Here is a 15,010-nt window from a genome sequence, read left to right on the forward strand (position 1 = left end):
AAACAACTCGGTAGCAATAAAACTCAGTTGGTTTATTTAGTAATATTATGAGATGTTGTAGAAATAAATAAATCTCCTTTGTGCGGGGGCACATTTGAATTTAGACAGACTCCCAGTCATATCACTAAATTCCCAATACGCAATTCTTAGCTCTTAAATTAGTTCTACAAAAGGTTGTTCTCGACGTCCTTGGCTTAAACTACAAATGTTGAAATGGCCTCGTGCTTAAATACAAGTCTCCTCGTTCTCGATCCAAATATCGTTCTCAACTTTGGGCTCCTCGCAAACTGTGTGGCTGTTTTCCAGCACGATGACAATGTCCGTGGTGCTCAGGACCGTGGAGTCCGCATTCTGGAAGTGCAAGGTCCAAAGTTAATATACACACGTGGAATACAAGCAGGTGAAAAGTAATGTAGTATTTATTCGCCCTGTATTTTACTATTTCACAAACTCAAACAATCACATACGAGCACTTTAATTCGCTCAACAGGCAATGTAAGGAAAAGTTATGTTCCCATGGGTATTTGTGTAAACAAAGCGAAATCAAGTTAAGCGGGGATGGAGCCGGAATACTAAGCAACTTCAGCATTGGGAATTACAAGGATACACAAATTGACGCAGAGTGAAATAACTTTTTAATTTGATTTATTCGCCCAGGTATCTTTGAGTTCCGAGAGTCCGGCGACACAGAAAAGTTTGGAAATAACTCTGGGATTTCCAGTTCAAAAGAATCTGCGCATCTGTAATAACTAAATTTATGCTAATTTACTACTATATCATACTCTAGGACACTATGCTATACTTCAATGAGTATTTATGATTTTGGTCTGTTTAATTACTTTTGGTAGCGGGAGGCTGTAGGTTTTCTTTATCAGCACCCTATTTGCAGATGAGGAGTCCGTTTCGAACTTATTTGGATGCTGGCTGGCTCTGACGTGAACCTATGGGGTAATTTGAGATAGAATAACCAAATTAGGTTAGGTTGGATTAAAATGTGCTTTCAATAACTTAATAACTTACAGAATGAACGCGGTCGTAGGCGGAGCTTTCCCGGAAACTGGAGTGATCCCTCGCAAATCCGCTGTTGTAATAGGCGCCCACGGCTTTTCCGCAGAGGAGTTCCCTGAACGCAACCCTGTAGCGACGTGACATCACACTGTACACTATTGGATTTACGGTGCTGTCAAGCCAGTTGAATCAGATAAATAAGTTAATAGAATTTGGGTTCATTTACCATGAAACGTAGTACGCAAATCCCGCAATCGAGAAGAGTGCCTCGTTTATGTCCAAATAGTTATCCATGTTCTTGGCATACAGGAATATGAGTCTTTGCAGGTGGAACGGGAACCAGCACACGAAAAACGTAATCACCACAGCAGCTATACTGATTAAACGGGGACTTTATTGATGGATTCTGTTGGGATTGATTGGGAAAAGCTCACCCAACATGCGAATAACCGTCTTCTTTCTCATTTGGGAGTTTCTCGTTTCCCTGTTGTTGGTGCCTTGTTGAACACCTGGAATACATCCCTGAAGTCGGATCTTTTGGGGTCAATAAAAGCCAGGTACTTGCCCAATTTTTGGTTCGTTCGAGATCGAATCTTGGCTCCCATTCGTCCGTAGAGCAAAATGATGAGTATCATCGGAATGACAAAGAAAATGCAAAAGGATACTTCGAACACGGGAATTTCGTTAACAATCTTGGGCGACATGGAACAGAATGCCGACTCCTCAATGCGGGAATGATCTGAAAAGCGCAACGAATGCCATTTATACCTGTTCATGTTATTTGGATATTATTCAAAGAATATACTTCAACCATTCATGGCTGTTGGATGGTGAAGTTCAGGTCGCTCGCAAAATTAAAGTCCATTTCAATTGATTTATAAGGTTTCAGCAATTTACTTCATTTGAGCAACTACTGACTCGAGCACCAAGCACCATTTTTGTACTGCTAGGGAACTTATGATGTAAATAGTTTCATACCTAATGGGTAGTTGAGGTATTGAATATCCGAGAGCAGTCCAAATGGAATGGCGCTTATAAAACTAACAATCCAAAGAGCTGTTATTATCCGAATCGCGCGCTTGAAGCCAACCATAGCATACAGGTGCAATGGATGGCAAATGGCCAGGAATCTCTCCATGGAAAATGCGACGATGGTAAAGACGGAGACATAGGTGCATCTGAAACACAGCTGGGTTTATAAATGGCTAAACGTGTAGTCAAAAGTAGTTATACTAACGCCTCTGAAATAAATGCGCGTATTTTGCAGAATGGCATGCCGAAGAGATCCGGATACTGATGCCAGTACAGAAACACTTCCGTTGGTAATCCTAGTTTTGTTTAAAACAGCATATTCAGTTAACTATATTTTCCTATTTTATTTAGTTAACCTACCAAATAGTAGGTACAGCAGATCTGAAACAGCTAGGCTGAACAGATAGTAATTGGTCGCCGTGTGCATTGCCGAGTGGCGAATAATCACAATGCACACTAAGAGATTACCAACGACCCCGGTTATAAATATGCCACCAAAAATAATTGTTATCTGGAAAAGGTTTAAGCAAACAGAATGATCGCTTTATCAATTTAAAACCTTAGATTAAAGCAAGCAAATTGCAGAGCCGATTCACCAATATCCATGTGTATTTAGCCTAGGTATGTACAAGTATAAATGGCTGTATAAAAGTTTTAATTTAATATCTTGGATGAGGAATGATATTTGTTGACTATTGAGTATGACTCACAACAGGCAATAAGAAAAGTTATTTGATTTTAAGCTTTGATTACAAGTAAAACTGGTAAAAATTAATCCACTTCCAGAAGACTTACCAAAACTGCCTTGTAAAGTGGTAAGGTCTGTGGTCCAAGCACAAAGGCCACAAACTCTTTTGGAGAGCAGTTAAAGGTGCCGCAGGCATAGTCCTCCTCTCCAAATCCATGGGATGGATCCGAACTAACACTAGTGGCGAATAGGGTATCTGGGGTATTTGTGAAACTTGCGTTTAACTCGGAAAATGTCGGATCGGTCGATGAATTCATTTTAGCCCAGAGCTGAATGTTTTTGTTTATTTCGTGTAAAATTTTTAACGGCCGCCACGGAACTTAGAATAGCACATGGCACACGACAATTGGCGTTTGAATTTTTATGGATAGCGAAAAATCTGCGATGCGCTATCGTATAATACAGCCACTGTATCTTTTAGATGGCCACAGATTACTGTCCGCAGTCTACCGCTAAAAAGATAAGAAGGCATGGTTTAGGCTAAATTGTAAATAGACACATACATATACATATGGGCATATATGTATAAACACCATGTACATTTATATATATATATATGTGGCCAAGTTAAATATATAGATATGGCATGTTCATGCCGCAGAATGAGTAATTAGACCCGCAACTCGTTGGGCAGAAGGGTATGCTAGATTCGTTGAACAGTATGTAACAGTTAGTAGGAAGAGTTTATCATAAACTTTTCTTATACAGTAGTTGATCAGGATCACACTAGCCGCATCGGTCTCAAAGTGTCCGTATGTCTGCCCGTATGTCCGTATAAAAGCTAGAAAGTTGATACTAAGAATGCAATTCGATGTGTCTCCTTCTCTGTGTCAATTAGAACGTTGTCCAAAAGACGTCTCTATATGCTGTCCCACCCACAATTTTAACACTAGTTTTTATGATTTTTGATTTAACTATTTAAATGGTTAATTTTTAAATTTCTAGCTCACAGCTCACCAGGTATCTGATAGTCGTGGAACACGATTACGACGCTTTCTTGGGTTTTTTTTTGTTTACGTCAAAAACAACAAAAATTTAATCTTTAATTAGTAGTAGATAAGTAGATCAGATGTTAAATAAACGAAACGAACACTACGAAATTCGAAAGTTTTCGAAGTTTAAGTTAAAAATTTCCTCTGCTAACCTTTACTATATGAAATAGGAATAGTGCACTAATTGTTTTATATATCTTTCAATGTTGTAACATTAAAGTTCCTTTTGTTCTTGTTGGAGAAACAAAAAGCGCTTTATCTTTTCAAGGCGGCCTGCGTGGGAAATTTAAATTATTGTATGACGACGGCGTCCGAAAATCTTCTTAACTTAAATTGAAATGTCAACAAGCATAAATTATCAACTCGGGGAGAAGGTGAAAGACAACACCTAACCCCCCCCCCCCCCCACAAAGGTTTTATTACCTCGCATAGGCAGGCACTTTAAAATAAAAGAAGCCTGAATAAAACATGGGTCATTGTTTGAATGGACAGATGCCTTCTTATCACCTGGCACACACCACATTAAATTAATTCTTGTGTACATTTAGCGATGTACTACTTAATTGCTATCAGTTCATTTTGTGCGCTGATTAGTCAAACAATTAGCTGAGCACCTGGAAATTCATGTGCAATGCTCTATTAATAACTAATCTTTAAAAGCCACCCACAACCTTAAAGCCTTGAGTATTATAACTTAGACCGAATTAAATTTGAAGTGGCATGCCCACAGGTATTTAGTTATATTGTGGTTGCCGGTGTCGACTGTAGCATCTTGGCCGGATTTATTAAGCCAGTTTGAATGGGGCTAACAATGGATTACTCATAAATGCGAATACTCGCAACCAGAAAAGTTTGCATGGCTGTTGGCCACAGATTCATCATTATTACGTACATGTCGCCGAGCCAAACTCGACTCGGCACATCGAGACATTTTGGCCTAGCGAAGCGAACTATAGAATTTTACGCACTTGCAAACTTTCAACTAAGTGTGCTCAGTCGTGAATTTAATTTTGACGAAATGCGCAAACAGGAAGCCACATGTGTAATTAGGAGGCCAACTTGGGGAACGACTGTCTACAGATAGTAATAATCATAATAATCATTTGGAGCAGCCTCCCAGTTCGCAAGCAGTACGGTAACTAGAAATCCAGTAAATCAGTTATCTGCCTACTTAGACCCAGGAGAGCCCAGGAGTAGCTCCCCCATGCCACCCAATCCAGTCCAGCATCTGGTCATTAGGGACACTTAGGCGGTGACCAAGCCCCCCGGTGACCCCAGAACGAAGTGCCAGGCCACGTGTTGCTAATTACTTGGGTGCCGAAACCCACAAGATGGCACATATATTCATGTGTGTGTGCGCAACAGAAGTCAAGTGTCGCCTCAAGTTGAATATAATTATGTATGGACATCTGGGAGTTTTCATGGTATTTTGTACCGAGCCACTTGCTTTTATTGGATTTATTGAGTGCAGATGGAGTTGAATAAGTAAGAAGTGTTCTATTATTCAAGGCTTTGTGGAAGGGGCTACTTAACTCTTGAAATCTAGCCCATCGCAGATTTCCCATCTTAAATAACTTAAAGAACTGCTCGGCATTAGGAACCGCATGCCAAAGTTCGCCAAACTATGGGAAATTATACATACAAGTATGTAATTCTCGATTACGAAAGCTTTTATCGCTGCATACACAAATATTTACATGTATAAATATTTATTTTCCCAGTGGATATTATAGAAATGGTCATTTTGTTTTCCTATTTTCGTAGAAAAAAAAACGAGTCTAATAAATAAAAAAATGAGTGCCTGTTTTTAATACCAAGCACTAAATCCAAATCCAATAAGCCAATAATTAATATATAAAATAAAATACACTTGGGAGTTACTTAACTAACACATGATGGTAAAGTAAAAAGTGTATTGTCTTGTAAAATTATTTCGAATTACCTTTTTATGAGATTTGCCGTTGCCTAATTAGGATTCATCTCTCCTTGTTTACCATTCTAATGGGTATCATTAGTTTACTCCTTTTAGTGATTTCCTTATCACGGCAACTATGGTCTTTTATCTAATCACTAATTAGGGTCGTTAATATTTTCTCAACTTTTCTCAAATATTAAATGTGCCAAGAAAACGATATTTTCTAAAACCGAAAACTAAGTAAAATCCTAACACCTATTTTCCACGTGCACCTGTAGAGCTTCCGAATCCTTTCGATCCAACACTTGTTAATTGATTTCGAGTCTTAACTCGCATTTTCGTAATTAGCGCGCATATCTTAGTTAGCAACGAACTACCGACATTTTGCGTTGGATGCTTGGGCGATGACAGGTGGAAAGCAACTGGCTGCATGTCCAGATGTCCTGCCCACTTTCGGAAGTAGTGAGTCTCGGCGGGTGAGTGCGCAGGCGTTGAAGCCGAACATCTCGATATTCCGGGCTCGCCAGAGTAACTGCATGTGGGTAATAATTTCGGCTGTACTTGTGGCTTTGGGGCAAACCGAAGTGCTTGGGAATCATGTGAATCTAATAAGGATGCAGCTTTCCCCACTTTACCACATTCGAGGCACTCGAGTTTCGGCCATGTGCCTGTTGTTTACCAAAGGTTTATACATTGTTTTCCAAATCCATTAATTATAAAGTCACATTCAATTTCATTGGCTTTATAATAGATGGGTCTCGAAATCAAAGCCCCATTTCAGCAAAAGTCTTTGAACATGAGCTGAAAAATGATTCAGTTTGATTCAATTGTTCGTTGAAAAAACAACAAAATAAAAAAAAAAGAATAAAATGACTTCTATTATACCGCCGGGCTCGTTAGTTCCGCAGGCGCAGGGCGTAGAAGCAGCCGTACCCGTATGGTTCAAGATGGACTGGAGCCCGGAGATAGAGCAGGGCATCTACAAGGACTGGGGAACCTATTACAGTCGCCGGCGCAGGGAGAATCTGGGCATGTACTACTTCGACAAAGCCCTTAAGCTTGGACCTGCAGATTTCACGACTCTGTATCGCCGAAGCCAGAGCAAAAGGAAGAATGCCCAGGCAGATGGGGCACTTAAGGACAGTTTGGAGGCAAAACGTAAGCTTAGTTCGTTCTTCTTGAAAACTTGCATTAAGTAGATCGATTTCGGCCACAGGACTATTGAAAAACTTGCAACGCTATGATGCGCCTATTAATTTGGAGGTCTGCGATGCATTGTACGAACTAAATCAGCTTGAGAACGCCAAAGCCGAGCTCCACGACAATACCCGCCTCTTTACTGGAAACAAAACTAAAATGTTCGAGCAGCGACTGGTGGTGGTACGATGGTGTTTCGGGTTGAGTTTGGGTTTCTCCTGATTTCTGGGGTGCTTCCAGGTGGACGAGAACATTGAAGATGCCTGTGGCCCTTCGATGACTCAGTACATATCGGACAAGGAGAAACTCATAGTGCACTTGAAGGAGGTACAGAACAAGTACAAGCCCGATACCAGGCCGCTTTGGAAAATTCTGAAGGAACAGGAGAAATGCGATGTCCTGAGCATTCCCGAAATCGAAGTGGGTATTATTGGCAAATTTGCAAAATTACCCTTACTGTTATAGGCCGTCTTACTAGGAAGAAATGCTTTCCCCCCTTGAAATTGCGAGGCGAAGTCGTGCTTTCGACGTGTTTAACCAGATGTTCATAGATAGGTCTTGGCATGATGTCATATTTCTCAAGCACGTTCGAAAGTAAAACCATTTGTGAAACTATAAAACATTGATTATAGCATATGTACCTACATTTTTGCCTTAGAAATCCAAACCTTCTCTTGAATCAGTGTAAGAACTCCACTGAGTACTTACAAACGCTTTCTACAAAGAAATATGACGAGATCAAAAGCTTTCTGGTGAGTTTGAGTGGTGAACCCGAATTATGAGTACCCAAATTGTCCCTAATTGTTTATTTCAGAAAATTCTGGAAGCCCGTAGCCCCATGTACAATATCCGATACCAAAAGTTCACAAACAAGAAGTTGATGGATAAGTTTCGCCAGGAATATCTTTTTCGAGTTCAGTACCAAACAAGACGAAACATGATTTCCGCACTGCGTAGTATTCGGTACCTTCGAAAAACCAAGAGTCTAACAGTAAGAATTTTGAATGAATTCGAACAGAGATTGGTTAAATGATTAATGGTTTTAGAAACTCACCAGTTACGTGGAGGAAGTTATGGGAGATTACGTGGTGAAAAAAACCAACAGGATTATGCCCTGGAAATTCGAATTCATCAACGAGGTGTACAATATTTTGGCGCTTGCCTACGTAGATCAGTACACGCTTCCGAAGAACTTTCGCTTTTCGGAGAAGAACGCACTGCTTCGATTGCTTCGCTTTCCTATGGACAAGTCAAAGGAAGTGAAACACTTCGTATTTGGGGATCGAACTACGCACCAAGGCTCGGAAACAGTAGATCCGGCCTTGACAAAATCACGGTAACTCGCAGTCGAGATAAAAATTCTATTTTAATTTATTTTGTTTTCAGTCTAATGGGAAACCGACTCGAGAACCGTATGAATTTCGCAAAGTACCCTATAGAGAAGTCCTACCTACTTCACCAAATGGCAGAGATTCATCTTAAATCACACAGGTTTGACGAATGCTGTTTTAGTGCCCGAAAGTCTATTGAAGGTTTGGTCCATTAGTGCTATACTATTAAACGGTTATGGAAATACCTATATATCTATCTTTTTAGAGGCAAAAAAATGCAATAGCTACATTTGGCAGTTTCTGTGCTACCTACTGATAATAAAGGCGAATGCTGCACTCCACAAAGTCGAGCGAACCAGTGAAGCTCTAGATCTGGCACTAAAAATTTCCAAGGAATTGAAAGAAAAGCATATTCATAACTTCTTGACTGCCTGTATACACTGTAATGAGGAGGAATTCATCGTGAAGAAGCAGAGCATTTTTGCGAATAGCCGGCGCGAAAGCGAAAAATCGGTGTATAGTTCCCTGTCCGTGCGCCATAGCAATTAGAGCTTTGTATTATTTGTATAACCAAAAATATTGATTAATAAATTCTCAGTGCAATTATAATAGTGTAGTGACCTATTAGATACCTATACTCAAGTACCCCTGCGTATTTGGAATTTGCATTCTTATTATCAACTTGCAAGCTCCTTCATGGCTAGATCGACTCGGCTACTGATCCTCTTTTAAAAATAATGCTTGTGTAACGTATATATTACACAAACATCGGGCTTACTTTTCACTAGTCTAAGCAAATTCTTGTCTTAATTTATAAAAATATAAAATATTTTGCAACACTTTAAAATATTTTATGGGAGTACAGATAATAAGTGCTCTTCTTTTTGCAGTGTTTTTATTTTAGTGTAACATACAACAGTTCTTCGCTTAAATCGATGGTTTTGATACTACAAATATTACACTGATGCTTTCTCTACCAGCTTGGCCATCATCTTCTCCTCCTTGGCCTTTCGCTTGGCCTCCTTCTGCTTCTTCTTGTCCTCCTTCTCTTTTTGCTCTAGCATTTCCTTAAAGCGTTCGTCGCGTGTATCCACCTTGAACCCGAAGTGTCGGCGCACCTCCTCTACCAGGCGTTCCTTGCGTTGTATGGCTGCCGCTGCATCCGCCTCCCGCTTAGCGATCTTCGCGTGCAGGTCCGCCTTCCACTGTGTCAACTTCTCCATCTTCTTCGCAATGTCCTCTTCACGGGCATTTATCCTTGCCAGCTCCTCTGCCTTCTGCGCGCGGTTCTTCTCCAGCATTTTCAGGAGTGTTTCTAGTTGCATAACCTGCCTGCTGTCTTTCTCTCCGTGGGAATCGAAGCAAATCTTGGGATTCACATTGCTCTGGGCCCCATACCGGCCGAATGCCTGTCTCTGGTACTTCTCGGTCAAATGAATCCAGGAGTGAGGTTCCTGGTATGGCAATTTGTTAAGGAGCACATTTTTGTGTTGTGGTTGCAGGCCGGATCTGTCCACCGTCTGGGGATATGTTGGTTCCACATCCACGTCGCCGACCAAGGAAGCCGGCAGTTCCGCTTTCGCAGCGCTCGAGTACTGGGCGCACGAGCGGAGGGCAGGAAGTCTGGTGACAACGCTTATCTTGCCTACATTCATTTTGAATTGTATTGTCTAAGCAAAATAGTTTATTAATTTCCAATAGAGATGAGAGAAAATCGATAGCGATGACACCAATGCTGGCAACTAAACCCTTTTGGAGCTAAATTCAGATATTTTTTAGGCCCCGTCAGAAAGATAAGTAATAGATATTAATTGTTGTGACAGTCTGGCTGCATCCCAGCTCAAGCTCTATATATTTCTTTTTTCCTTGCTATTTATTTCTATCAATTTGTAATTATCGTTTCCACGATTTGTTACTGACATTTTACTTGTCAGTTTTTATTCCGAAAATAGATTTCTGAGGCTTAAAATTATCATTTTTATGTTGTCAGCTCAAAATATAAAAGAAACATAAATTGATTATACATACGGGCGGCGCACAAGTGTACCCTTAATATACCAATCGTTATCGACAACAATGGTACGTGCACATATGCCCTAATGCAAAACTAAATTCTTGAAAGCGCGGAATTGCATTTAAAACAACTCGTTTTACTTAAGTTGAAATAAGCATTTGCTCGGATAAAAGCCTACGCCACGACATGGCGGGGGATCGTGCCTTAAGTTCCAAGCAATTGGCGGGGCGCATACATTCCGTGTACTGCAAAGATTTCGTGTAGGTTTATTTCCATCAAAGGCGCAAATTGACAATTTCGCGGCTCATTTGATTATTTCCAACAACAGATCCTACAGCGAGATCACATTCCATCCGAAGCACTACCTGAACGTTCTGACCGGTCCCAATGGCAGTGGCAAGTCCACCATCGTGTCGGCCATAATTTTGGGCCTCGGAGGGGAACCGATTCTCCTTGATCGCTCCGCCAGCGTTGCCGACTACATACAGAGCAACAAAACCTCGGCCACCATAATTGTCCGGGTGTATGGACGCACGCCCAACACCACGGAAACCTTTCGGCGCATAATAAACTCTAATGGCTTGTCTACCTTCTCTGTGAACGACAAAGACACCTCCAAGAAGAACTTTTTGGCTGCTGTATCCTCCTTTAACATACAAGTCAGCAATTTGTGTCAGTTCCTCCCGCAGGATCGGGTTCAGGTATGTCGTTATGTTGGCAATTCATAAATTACACACCTATTTATTGTAAACATACTGTTTCAGGACTTCTCCAAGATGAATCCTCAAGAGCTTTTGCTCAACACAATGTCCTCCGTGTGTGACGAAGACCTGATCAACAGCTTCAACAGTCTAAAGCAAATGCGCACAGAACAGGCGAATGTCCATGCTAATCGGGAAAAAGAGAAAAGTGATCTGGTTAAGAAGCAAAAACGATTGGAACAGTAAGATATAGTTACCCGAGCTTATTTTTATTCACTAAGTAAAATGTAACCAAATGTGTGGATGAAGTACAAAATTTTAATTCTTACTAAAAACCTAATTGTCTTAATATCATTTTATTAGCTTACAAATGACTGTGTCCCAATATAAAGAACGCGAAGAGGTCAAGCAAAAGCTGCAGGTGTACAGTGCGAAGAAATTGTGGGTTGAGACTCAGGCTGGAGAAGCCAAGGCCGCAGAAATGAAAACTCAAGTGAAAAACGCAAAAACTCAGAGCGACAAATTGAAGAACCAACATGACAAACTTCTTCAATCCCAAGAACAAATTGAGAAGGAAAAAGAATCACTCAGAAAGGCCTTATTGGAAAAGGTAATGGGTGGCAGTGTTTTTTAATATATTTTTTAAAAATAAGTTTTTTTAGACACGCTTATTAGAAAACGCTGTAGCGGAGAAGGCGGCTATTGATGGTAAAATGGACTCTTTGAAGCAAGGAATTTACCAAAAAAAATATGAACTGGAGGTTGGTGTTCTTGTTGCATATATCGATCATGTGAATAACTCTTAATCTTACATTCTGTCACATAGCAAAACATTAAAAAATCACGAAGAACGGCCACAGAGTGTGATAACCTAAATCAGTTGGTGGAGAATAAAATTTACGAGCTTGAAACCCTAAATAAGAGCAGGCCTCTGATCGTTTCGGAACTTGAAAGGGCTAAGGAATCGTGCGCAGCTGCCCGCGGGAAAGCAATGGAGCAGTACAGCAGACGGAGACAACTGGAACAAAAACTGAATGATGAAATGATTCCTGAAATTACTGCGTATAAACTTAAAATAGAGCGGTTGAGAAACGTCAAAATGCAAAAGATTGATGTAAGTTCTTACTGAAATAATGAAAACTCAACTTAACGCTACCTTTCATTTTAGGAAATTAGAGCAAAAAATCCGAATTTGGTTGTGGCCATGAACTGGTTGGCGCAAAATAAGCAAAGGTACAAATTGAACGTTTATGACCCAATGATACTTGAGGTGAGCTTTTCAAAATGAAGCCATTACCAATGGCCTAATGTTAAAACCGCTATCATAGCTTACAGTACAAAATCATGAGGACGCAAAGTTTTTGGAAAACGTTGTGGCGCAGCGCGATTTATTTGCATTTGCGTGTGAGGACAAGGGGGATATGTCGGACCTGATCAACGAGTTGTGTGTGAAGCAAAAATTGGGAGTTAACGTTATTTACTGCGCACCATCCGATAGACTCGTGTACAGTCCCAAAACTCCCATCGATGATCTGCGGTATGCACTTGTCAATTGTCCAATACTAGTCCAATACCTAGTTTTAAATACTTTTACAGCTCTTTCGGATTTCGGTCATACCTCGTGGATCTTGTCACGGGACCAATACCACTAATAAACAAGCTGTGCGCTTCCTATTCCATTCATAATATACCAATTGGCACAGAAGCTGTGGGCAATTACACTTCATCCATTCCAAAAGCTATCCGAGTTTATTTCGGCGGTGTGTATATTTTTCTTATTCGGTTTCGCTTCGCAAATGTATAAATTCTGATTTTGAATTCCGTACTGTGCATTTTAGGCAGCAAGAAGTTCGTTGTGACCGCATCCCGCTATCGGTCGGATACTATTCTAACTGAAAGTAGCATTCGAGCGAAGAACCAACTTATTACAGTGGACTCACAACAACTGGCCCTGGTGATGAAACAGTGCTCCGAAGCAGTGAAGGAAAGCGACAGCATTAAAAACGCAATAACCCAGACCGACAATGAATTTGAACGATTGCAAGCTGTTGCAAAGGATGAGCAAGAGAAGAGACGAAAGCTTGACCAAAAAATAGCCCATTTTAATAGCCTGAAAACCGAAATTGAAACGCTCCAAAAGAAGCTGGAAGCCCTGCGCAATAGCGATTGTAAGTATTTCTTAGTGCACTAAATATTCAGCCATTATGAACCGTGTTTTTTCAGCGCTAGACTGTCTTGAAACCAATTTTTGTAACAGTTTGCATAAAGACTTAAAAAAAATATTCGATGCTGATGCGGAATTGTGCTCGTGCTTGAAAGCTATTGACCGACTTATAATTGAAAAGAATATGGCCCAGACAAAGGTATCCATTTATATGCTGCAACATGAGACTCAAATTGAAGCCCTCAAGGAAAGCGAGGAACAGAGTAAAGCAGCAACCGTAAGGAAATCGAAATGCACTTAAGGAATTTATTTATAGGAATGTTTTGCTTGCAGAGAGACTTCCAACAGTTGCTGCAGTGCTTAGAAAATCAAATTAGCGACGTTAACAAACGAAAGAGCGCTATTCAGGGCCTTTGCCACGGAGAAATTCCAACCAGTAGCAAATTTCCTTTTAAGAAGGAATTTAGGGAGCTGGAAAATATAGATTTGCCCGAACTACGAGAGGCAATACATGACTTTCAGGCACGATTGGAGTGCATGAAAAGTGTAAACTCCGAGGTAAAACACTCTTTTAAATTAGTGAACTGAAGCTGATATATCTAATAACTTTCCATATTAAAATATGCAGGCCATCAGCAGCTATCAAGGACTGCAAAATGAAGTCAAGCAACTGGAGGAAGGAATTCAAGAGTCTGTTAACCAAGCAAAGAGCATCGAGTCTGGCATGTCCAATTTATACGACAAATGGGAGCCCAAACTTAATAGCTTGGTAGAAACAATCAGTACCAAGTTCAGCGAATTTATGGAGTCCATTGAATACGTGGGAGAAGTTGTGTTATCCAAAACCGACAAAGTGAGAACTTAAACTGTCCTACATAAAAACTTTACTTCAAATGTATTTCACTTTATTAATTCTAGTATGACTTTGACTCATATGGTATTCAGATAATGGTCCAGTTCAGGAGAGGTCTCCAGCTGCAGCCGCTGGACAAGTTTATTCAATCTGGTGGCGAACGCGCAGTGTCCATCGCCATATACTCATTGTCCTTGCAACATGTCACCCACGTGCCATTCAGGTGATTGCGGAACCCAGCTGCAAACTGACGCCCGATTTATAGTTCTCCATTTCTAGGTGTGTCGATGAAATAAATCAAGGCATGGACGCTACAAATGAACGTCACATATTCGACTTGCTCCTCAAAGAAGCCACCAAGCACGGCTCGGCTCAGTATTTATTTGTAACACCTAAGGTAAATATAAATGCTTATTCATTTAAATATTTAGTTAACTGTTTTAAATCTTCTTTGTAGTTGCTTCGAGACCTGAACTACAACGAACATCTCTGTGTTTCCATTGTTCACAACTCAAAAACTGTTTGCCATGGCATGCAATTCCCGATGGCTTAGACACTTTGGGTCATCCAGATTTACTATATGTATTTTTTTATATTAAACACTACAAAACATATCTATTGCATTTTGTCGAATGACCAGCCTTGTGGGGACTCCTTTTCGAACTGTTGGCCTACTCGGAATAAAATCTGTAAGCCGGTAAACAAGTCCAAAGGCAATGATGCCTGACGATTTGTTTTATCAGATTTCAATTTGTCCTCGATTTAAAACCCTACAACAGCACCTATATCTTATTTCATATGTGAAATGATTTTAACACTACAATGCGAATACTTTTAAGTAAAGAGATGCCTTTGTACATATGTTTTTTAAGTAATTGGATAAACTATTTTGGGATGTTAAAAAATATATTTATATTTATATATATATTTATATATATTTAGATATGCAATTTAATGCAAATCATTTCTTTACAGGGTTAATATTAAGCAAAGTATGTCAAAAGTATGATCCCTCGACGCAAACTATAAAAGTTCAGGTTAACTTCAGATAGATG

General features: G+C 40.2%; 4 protein-coding genes across 8 annotated transcripts, besides 2 other annotated features; 2 read left to right on the forward strand and 2 right to left on the reverse strand.

Moving 5' to 3' along the window:
• Window positions 1-18: 18 nt before the first annotated feature.
• Window positions 19-3,226, reverse strand: CapaR (Capability receptor). Of its 2 annotated transcripts, none has more exons than NM_206418.3 (10): window positions 2,836-3,226; window positions 2,401-2,551; window positions 2,246-2,336; window positions 1,987-2,186; window positions 1,574-1,747; window positions 1,443-1,517; window positions 1,235-1,379; window positions 1,021-1,180; window positions 840-941; window positions 19-351 (listed from the first exon to the last, which is right to left on the reverse strand). In NM_206418.3, the coding sequence occupies exons 1-10, from the start codon at window positions 3,043-3,045 to the stop codon at window positions 226-228; spliced, it is 1,434 nt and encodes a 477-aa protein (NP_996140.1). In that variant the 5' UTR covers window positions 3,046-3,226; the 3' UTR covers window positions 19-225. The 2 variants fall into 2 exon arrangements, with proteins under 2 accessions (NP_996140.1, NP_001262175.1); NM_001275246.1 differs by having other exon boundaries at window positions 1,235-1,384.
• Window positions 3,227-3,431: 205 nt separating this feature from the next.
• Window positions 3,432-3,579: a mobile genetic element.
• A 2,891-nt stretch (window positions 3,580-6,470) lies between these two features.
• On the forward strand, window positions 6,471-8,830 carry CG7634 (uncharacterized protein). The gene is made up of 9 exons (NM_141075.2): window positions 6,471-6,853; window positions 6,912-7,075; window positions 7,133-7,312; window positions 7,371-7,486; window positions 7,551-7,644; window positions 7,707-7,883; window positions 7,939-8,228; window positions 8,279-8,424; window positions 8,489-8,830. The coding sequence occupies exons 1-9, from the start codon at window positions 6,565-6,567 to the stop codon at window positions 8,770-8,772; spliced, it is 1,740 nt and encodes a 579-aa protein (NP_649332.1). The 5' UTR covers window positions 6,471-6,564; the 3' UTR covers window positions 8,773-8,830.
• Window positions 8,831-8,919: 89 nt separating this feature from the next.
• Window positions 8,920-8,948: a mobile genetic element.
• Window positions 8,949-9,103: 155 nt separating this feature from the next.
• On the reverse strand, window positions 9,104-9,943 carry CRIF (CR6-interacting factor). Its single transcript, NM_141076.5, has one exon. It carries the CDS (start codon window positions 9,876-9,878, stop codon window positions 9,180-9,182), a length of 699 nt encoding a protein of 232 aa, NP_649333.1. The 5' UTR covers window positions 9,879-9,943; the 3' UTR covers window positions 9,104-9,179.
• A 277-nt stretch (window positions 9,944-10,220) lies between these two features.
• On the forward strand, window positions 10,221-14,568 carry SMC5 (Structural maintenance of chromosomes 5). Of its 4 annotated transcripts, none has more exons than NM_206419.3 (16): window positions 10,297-10,497; window positions 10,566-10,938; window positions 11,002-11,180; window positions 11,302-11,548; window positions 11,601-11,699; window positions 11,765-12,052; window positions 12,107-12,208; window positions 12,267-12,475; window positions 12,535-12,698; window positions 12,777-13,106; window positions 13,162-13,379; window positions 13,436-13,660; window positions 13,731-13,955; window positions 14,021-14,178; window positions 14,235-14,352; window positions 14,413-14,568. In NM_206419.3, the coding sequence occupies exons 1-16, from the start codon at window positions 10,424-10,426 to the stop codon at window positions 14,506-14,508; spliced, it is 3,105 nt and encodes a 1,034-aa protein (NP_996141.2). In that variant the 5' UTR covers window positions 10,297-10,423; the 3' UTR covers window positions 14,509-14,568. The 4 variants fall into 4 exon arrangements, with proteins under 4 accessions (NP_730660.3, NP_996141.2, NP_001262176.1 ...); NM_001275247.1 differs by having other exon boundaries at window positions 14,048-14,178; NM_168924.4 differs by lacking the exon at window positions 11,601-11,699 and having other exon boundaries at window positions 10,221-10,497.
• Window positions 14,569-15,010: the final 442 nt, after the last annotated feature.

The sequence above is a fragment of the Drosophila melanogaster genome, chromosome 3L (assembly GCF_000001215.4).
Source record: "Drosophila melanogaster chromosome 3L".
Lineage (NCBI taxonomy): Eukaryota > Metazoa > Arthropoda > Insecta > Diptera > Drosophilidae > Drosophila > Drosophila melanogaster.

Excerpts from the sequence above, each read along its gene's own strand:
- CapaR (NM_206418.3), bottom strand. The coding sequence starts at position 3,045 with ATGAATTCATCGACCGATCCGACATTTTCCGAGTTAAACGCAAGTTTC. Across the intron at positions 2,337-2,400 it reads TCTGCTGTACCTACTATTTG|GATTACCAACGGAAGTGTTT; the intron begins GTAGGTTAACTA and ends AAACAAAACTAG. Across the intron at positions 352-839 it reads ACAGCCTCCCGCTACCAAAA|AATGCGGACTCCACGGTCCT; the intron begins GTAATTAAACAG and ends TTGCACTTCCAG.
- CG7634 (NM_141075.2), top strand. The coding sequence starts at position 6,565 with ATGACTTCTATTATACCGCCGGGCTCGTTAGTTCCGCAGGCGCAGGGC. Across the intron at positions 7,313-7,370 it reads TGAGCATTCCCGAAATCGAA|GAAGAAATGCTTTCCCCCCT; the intron begins GTGGGTATTATT and ends CCGTCTTACTAG. Across the intron at positions 8,229-8,278 it reads CCGGCCTTGACAAAATCACG|TCTAATGGGAAACCGACTCG; the intron begins GTAACTCGCAGT and ends TTTTGTTTTCAG.
- CRIF (NM_141076.5), bottom strand. The coding sequence starts at position 9,878 with ATGAATGTAGGCAAGATAAGCGTTGTCACCAGACTTCCTGCCCTCCGC.
- SMC5 (NM_206419.3), top strand. The coding sequence starts at position 10,424 with ATGGCGGGGGATCGTGCCTTAAGTTCCAAGCAATTGGCGGGGCGCATA. Across the intron at positions 12,209-12,266 it reads ATGACCCAATGATACTTGAG|CTTACAGTACAAAATCATGA; the intron begins GTGAGCTTTTCA and ends CCGCTATCATAG. Across the intron at positions 12,476-12,534 it reads ACTCCCATCGATGATCTGCG|CTCTTTCGGATTTCGGTCAT; the intron begins GTATGCACTTGT and ends ATACTTTTACAG.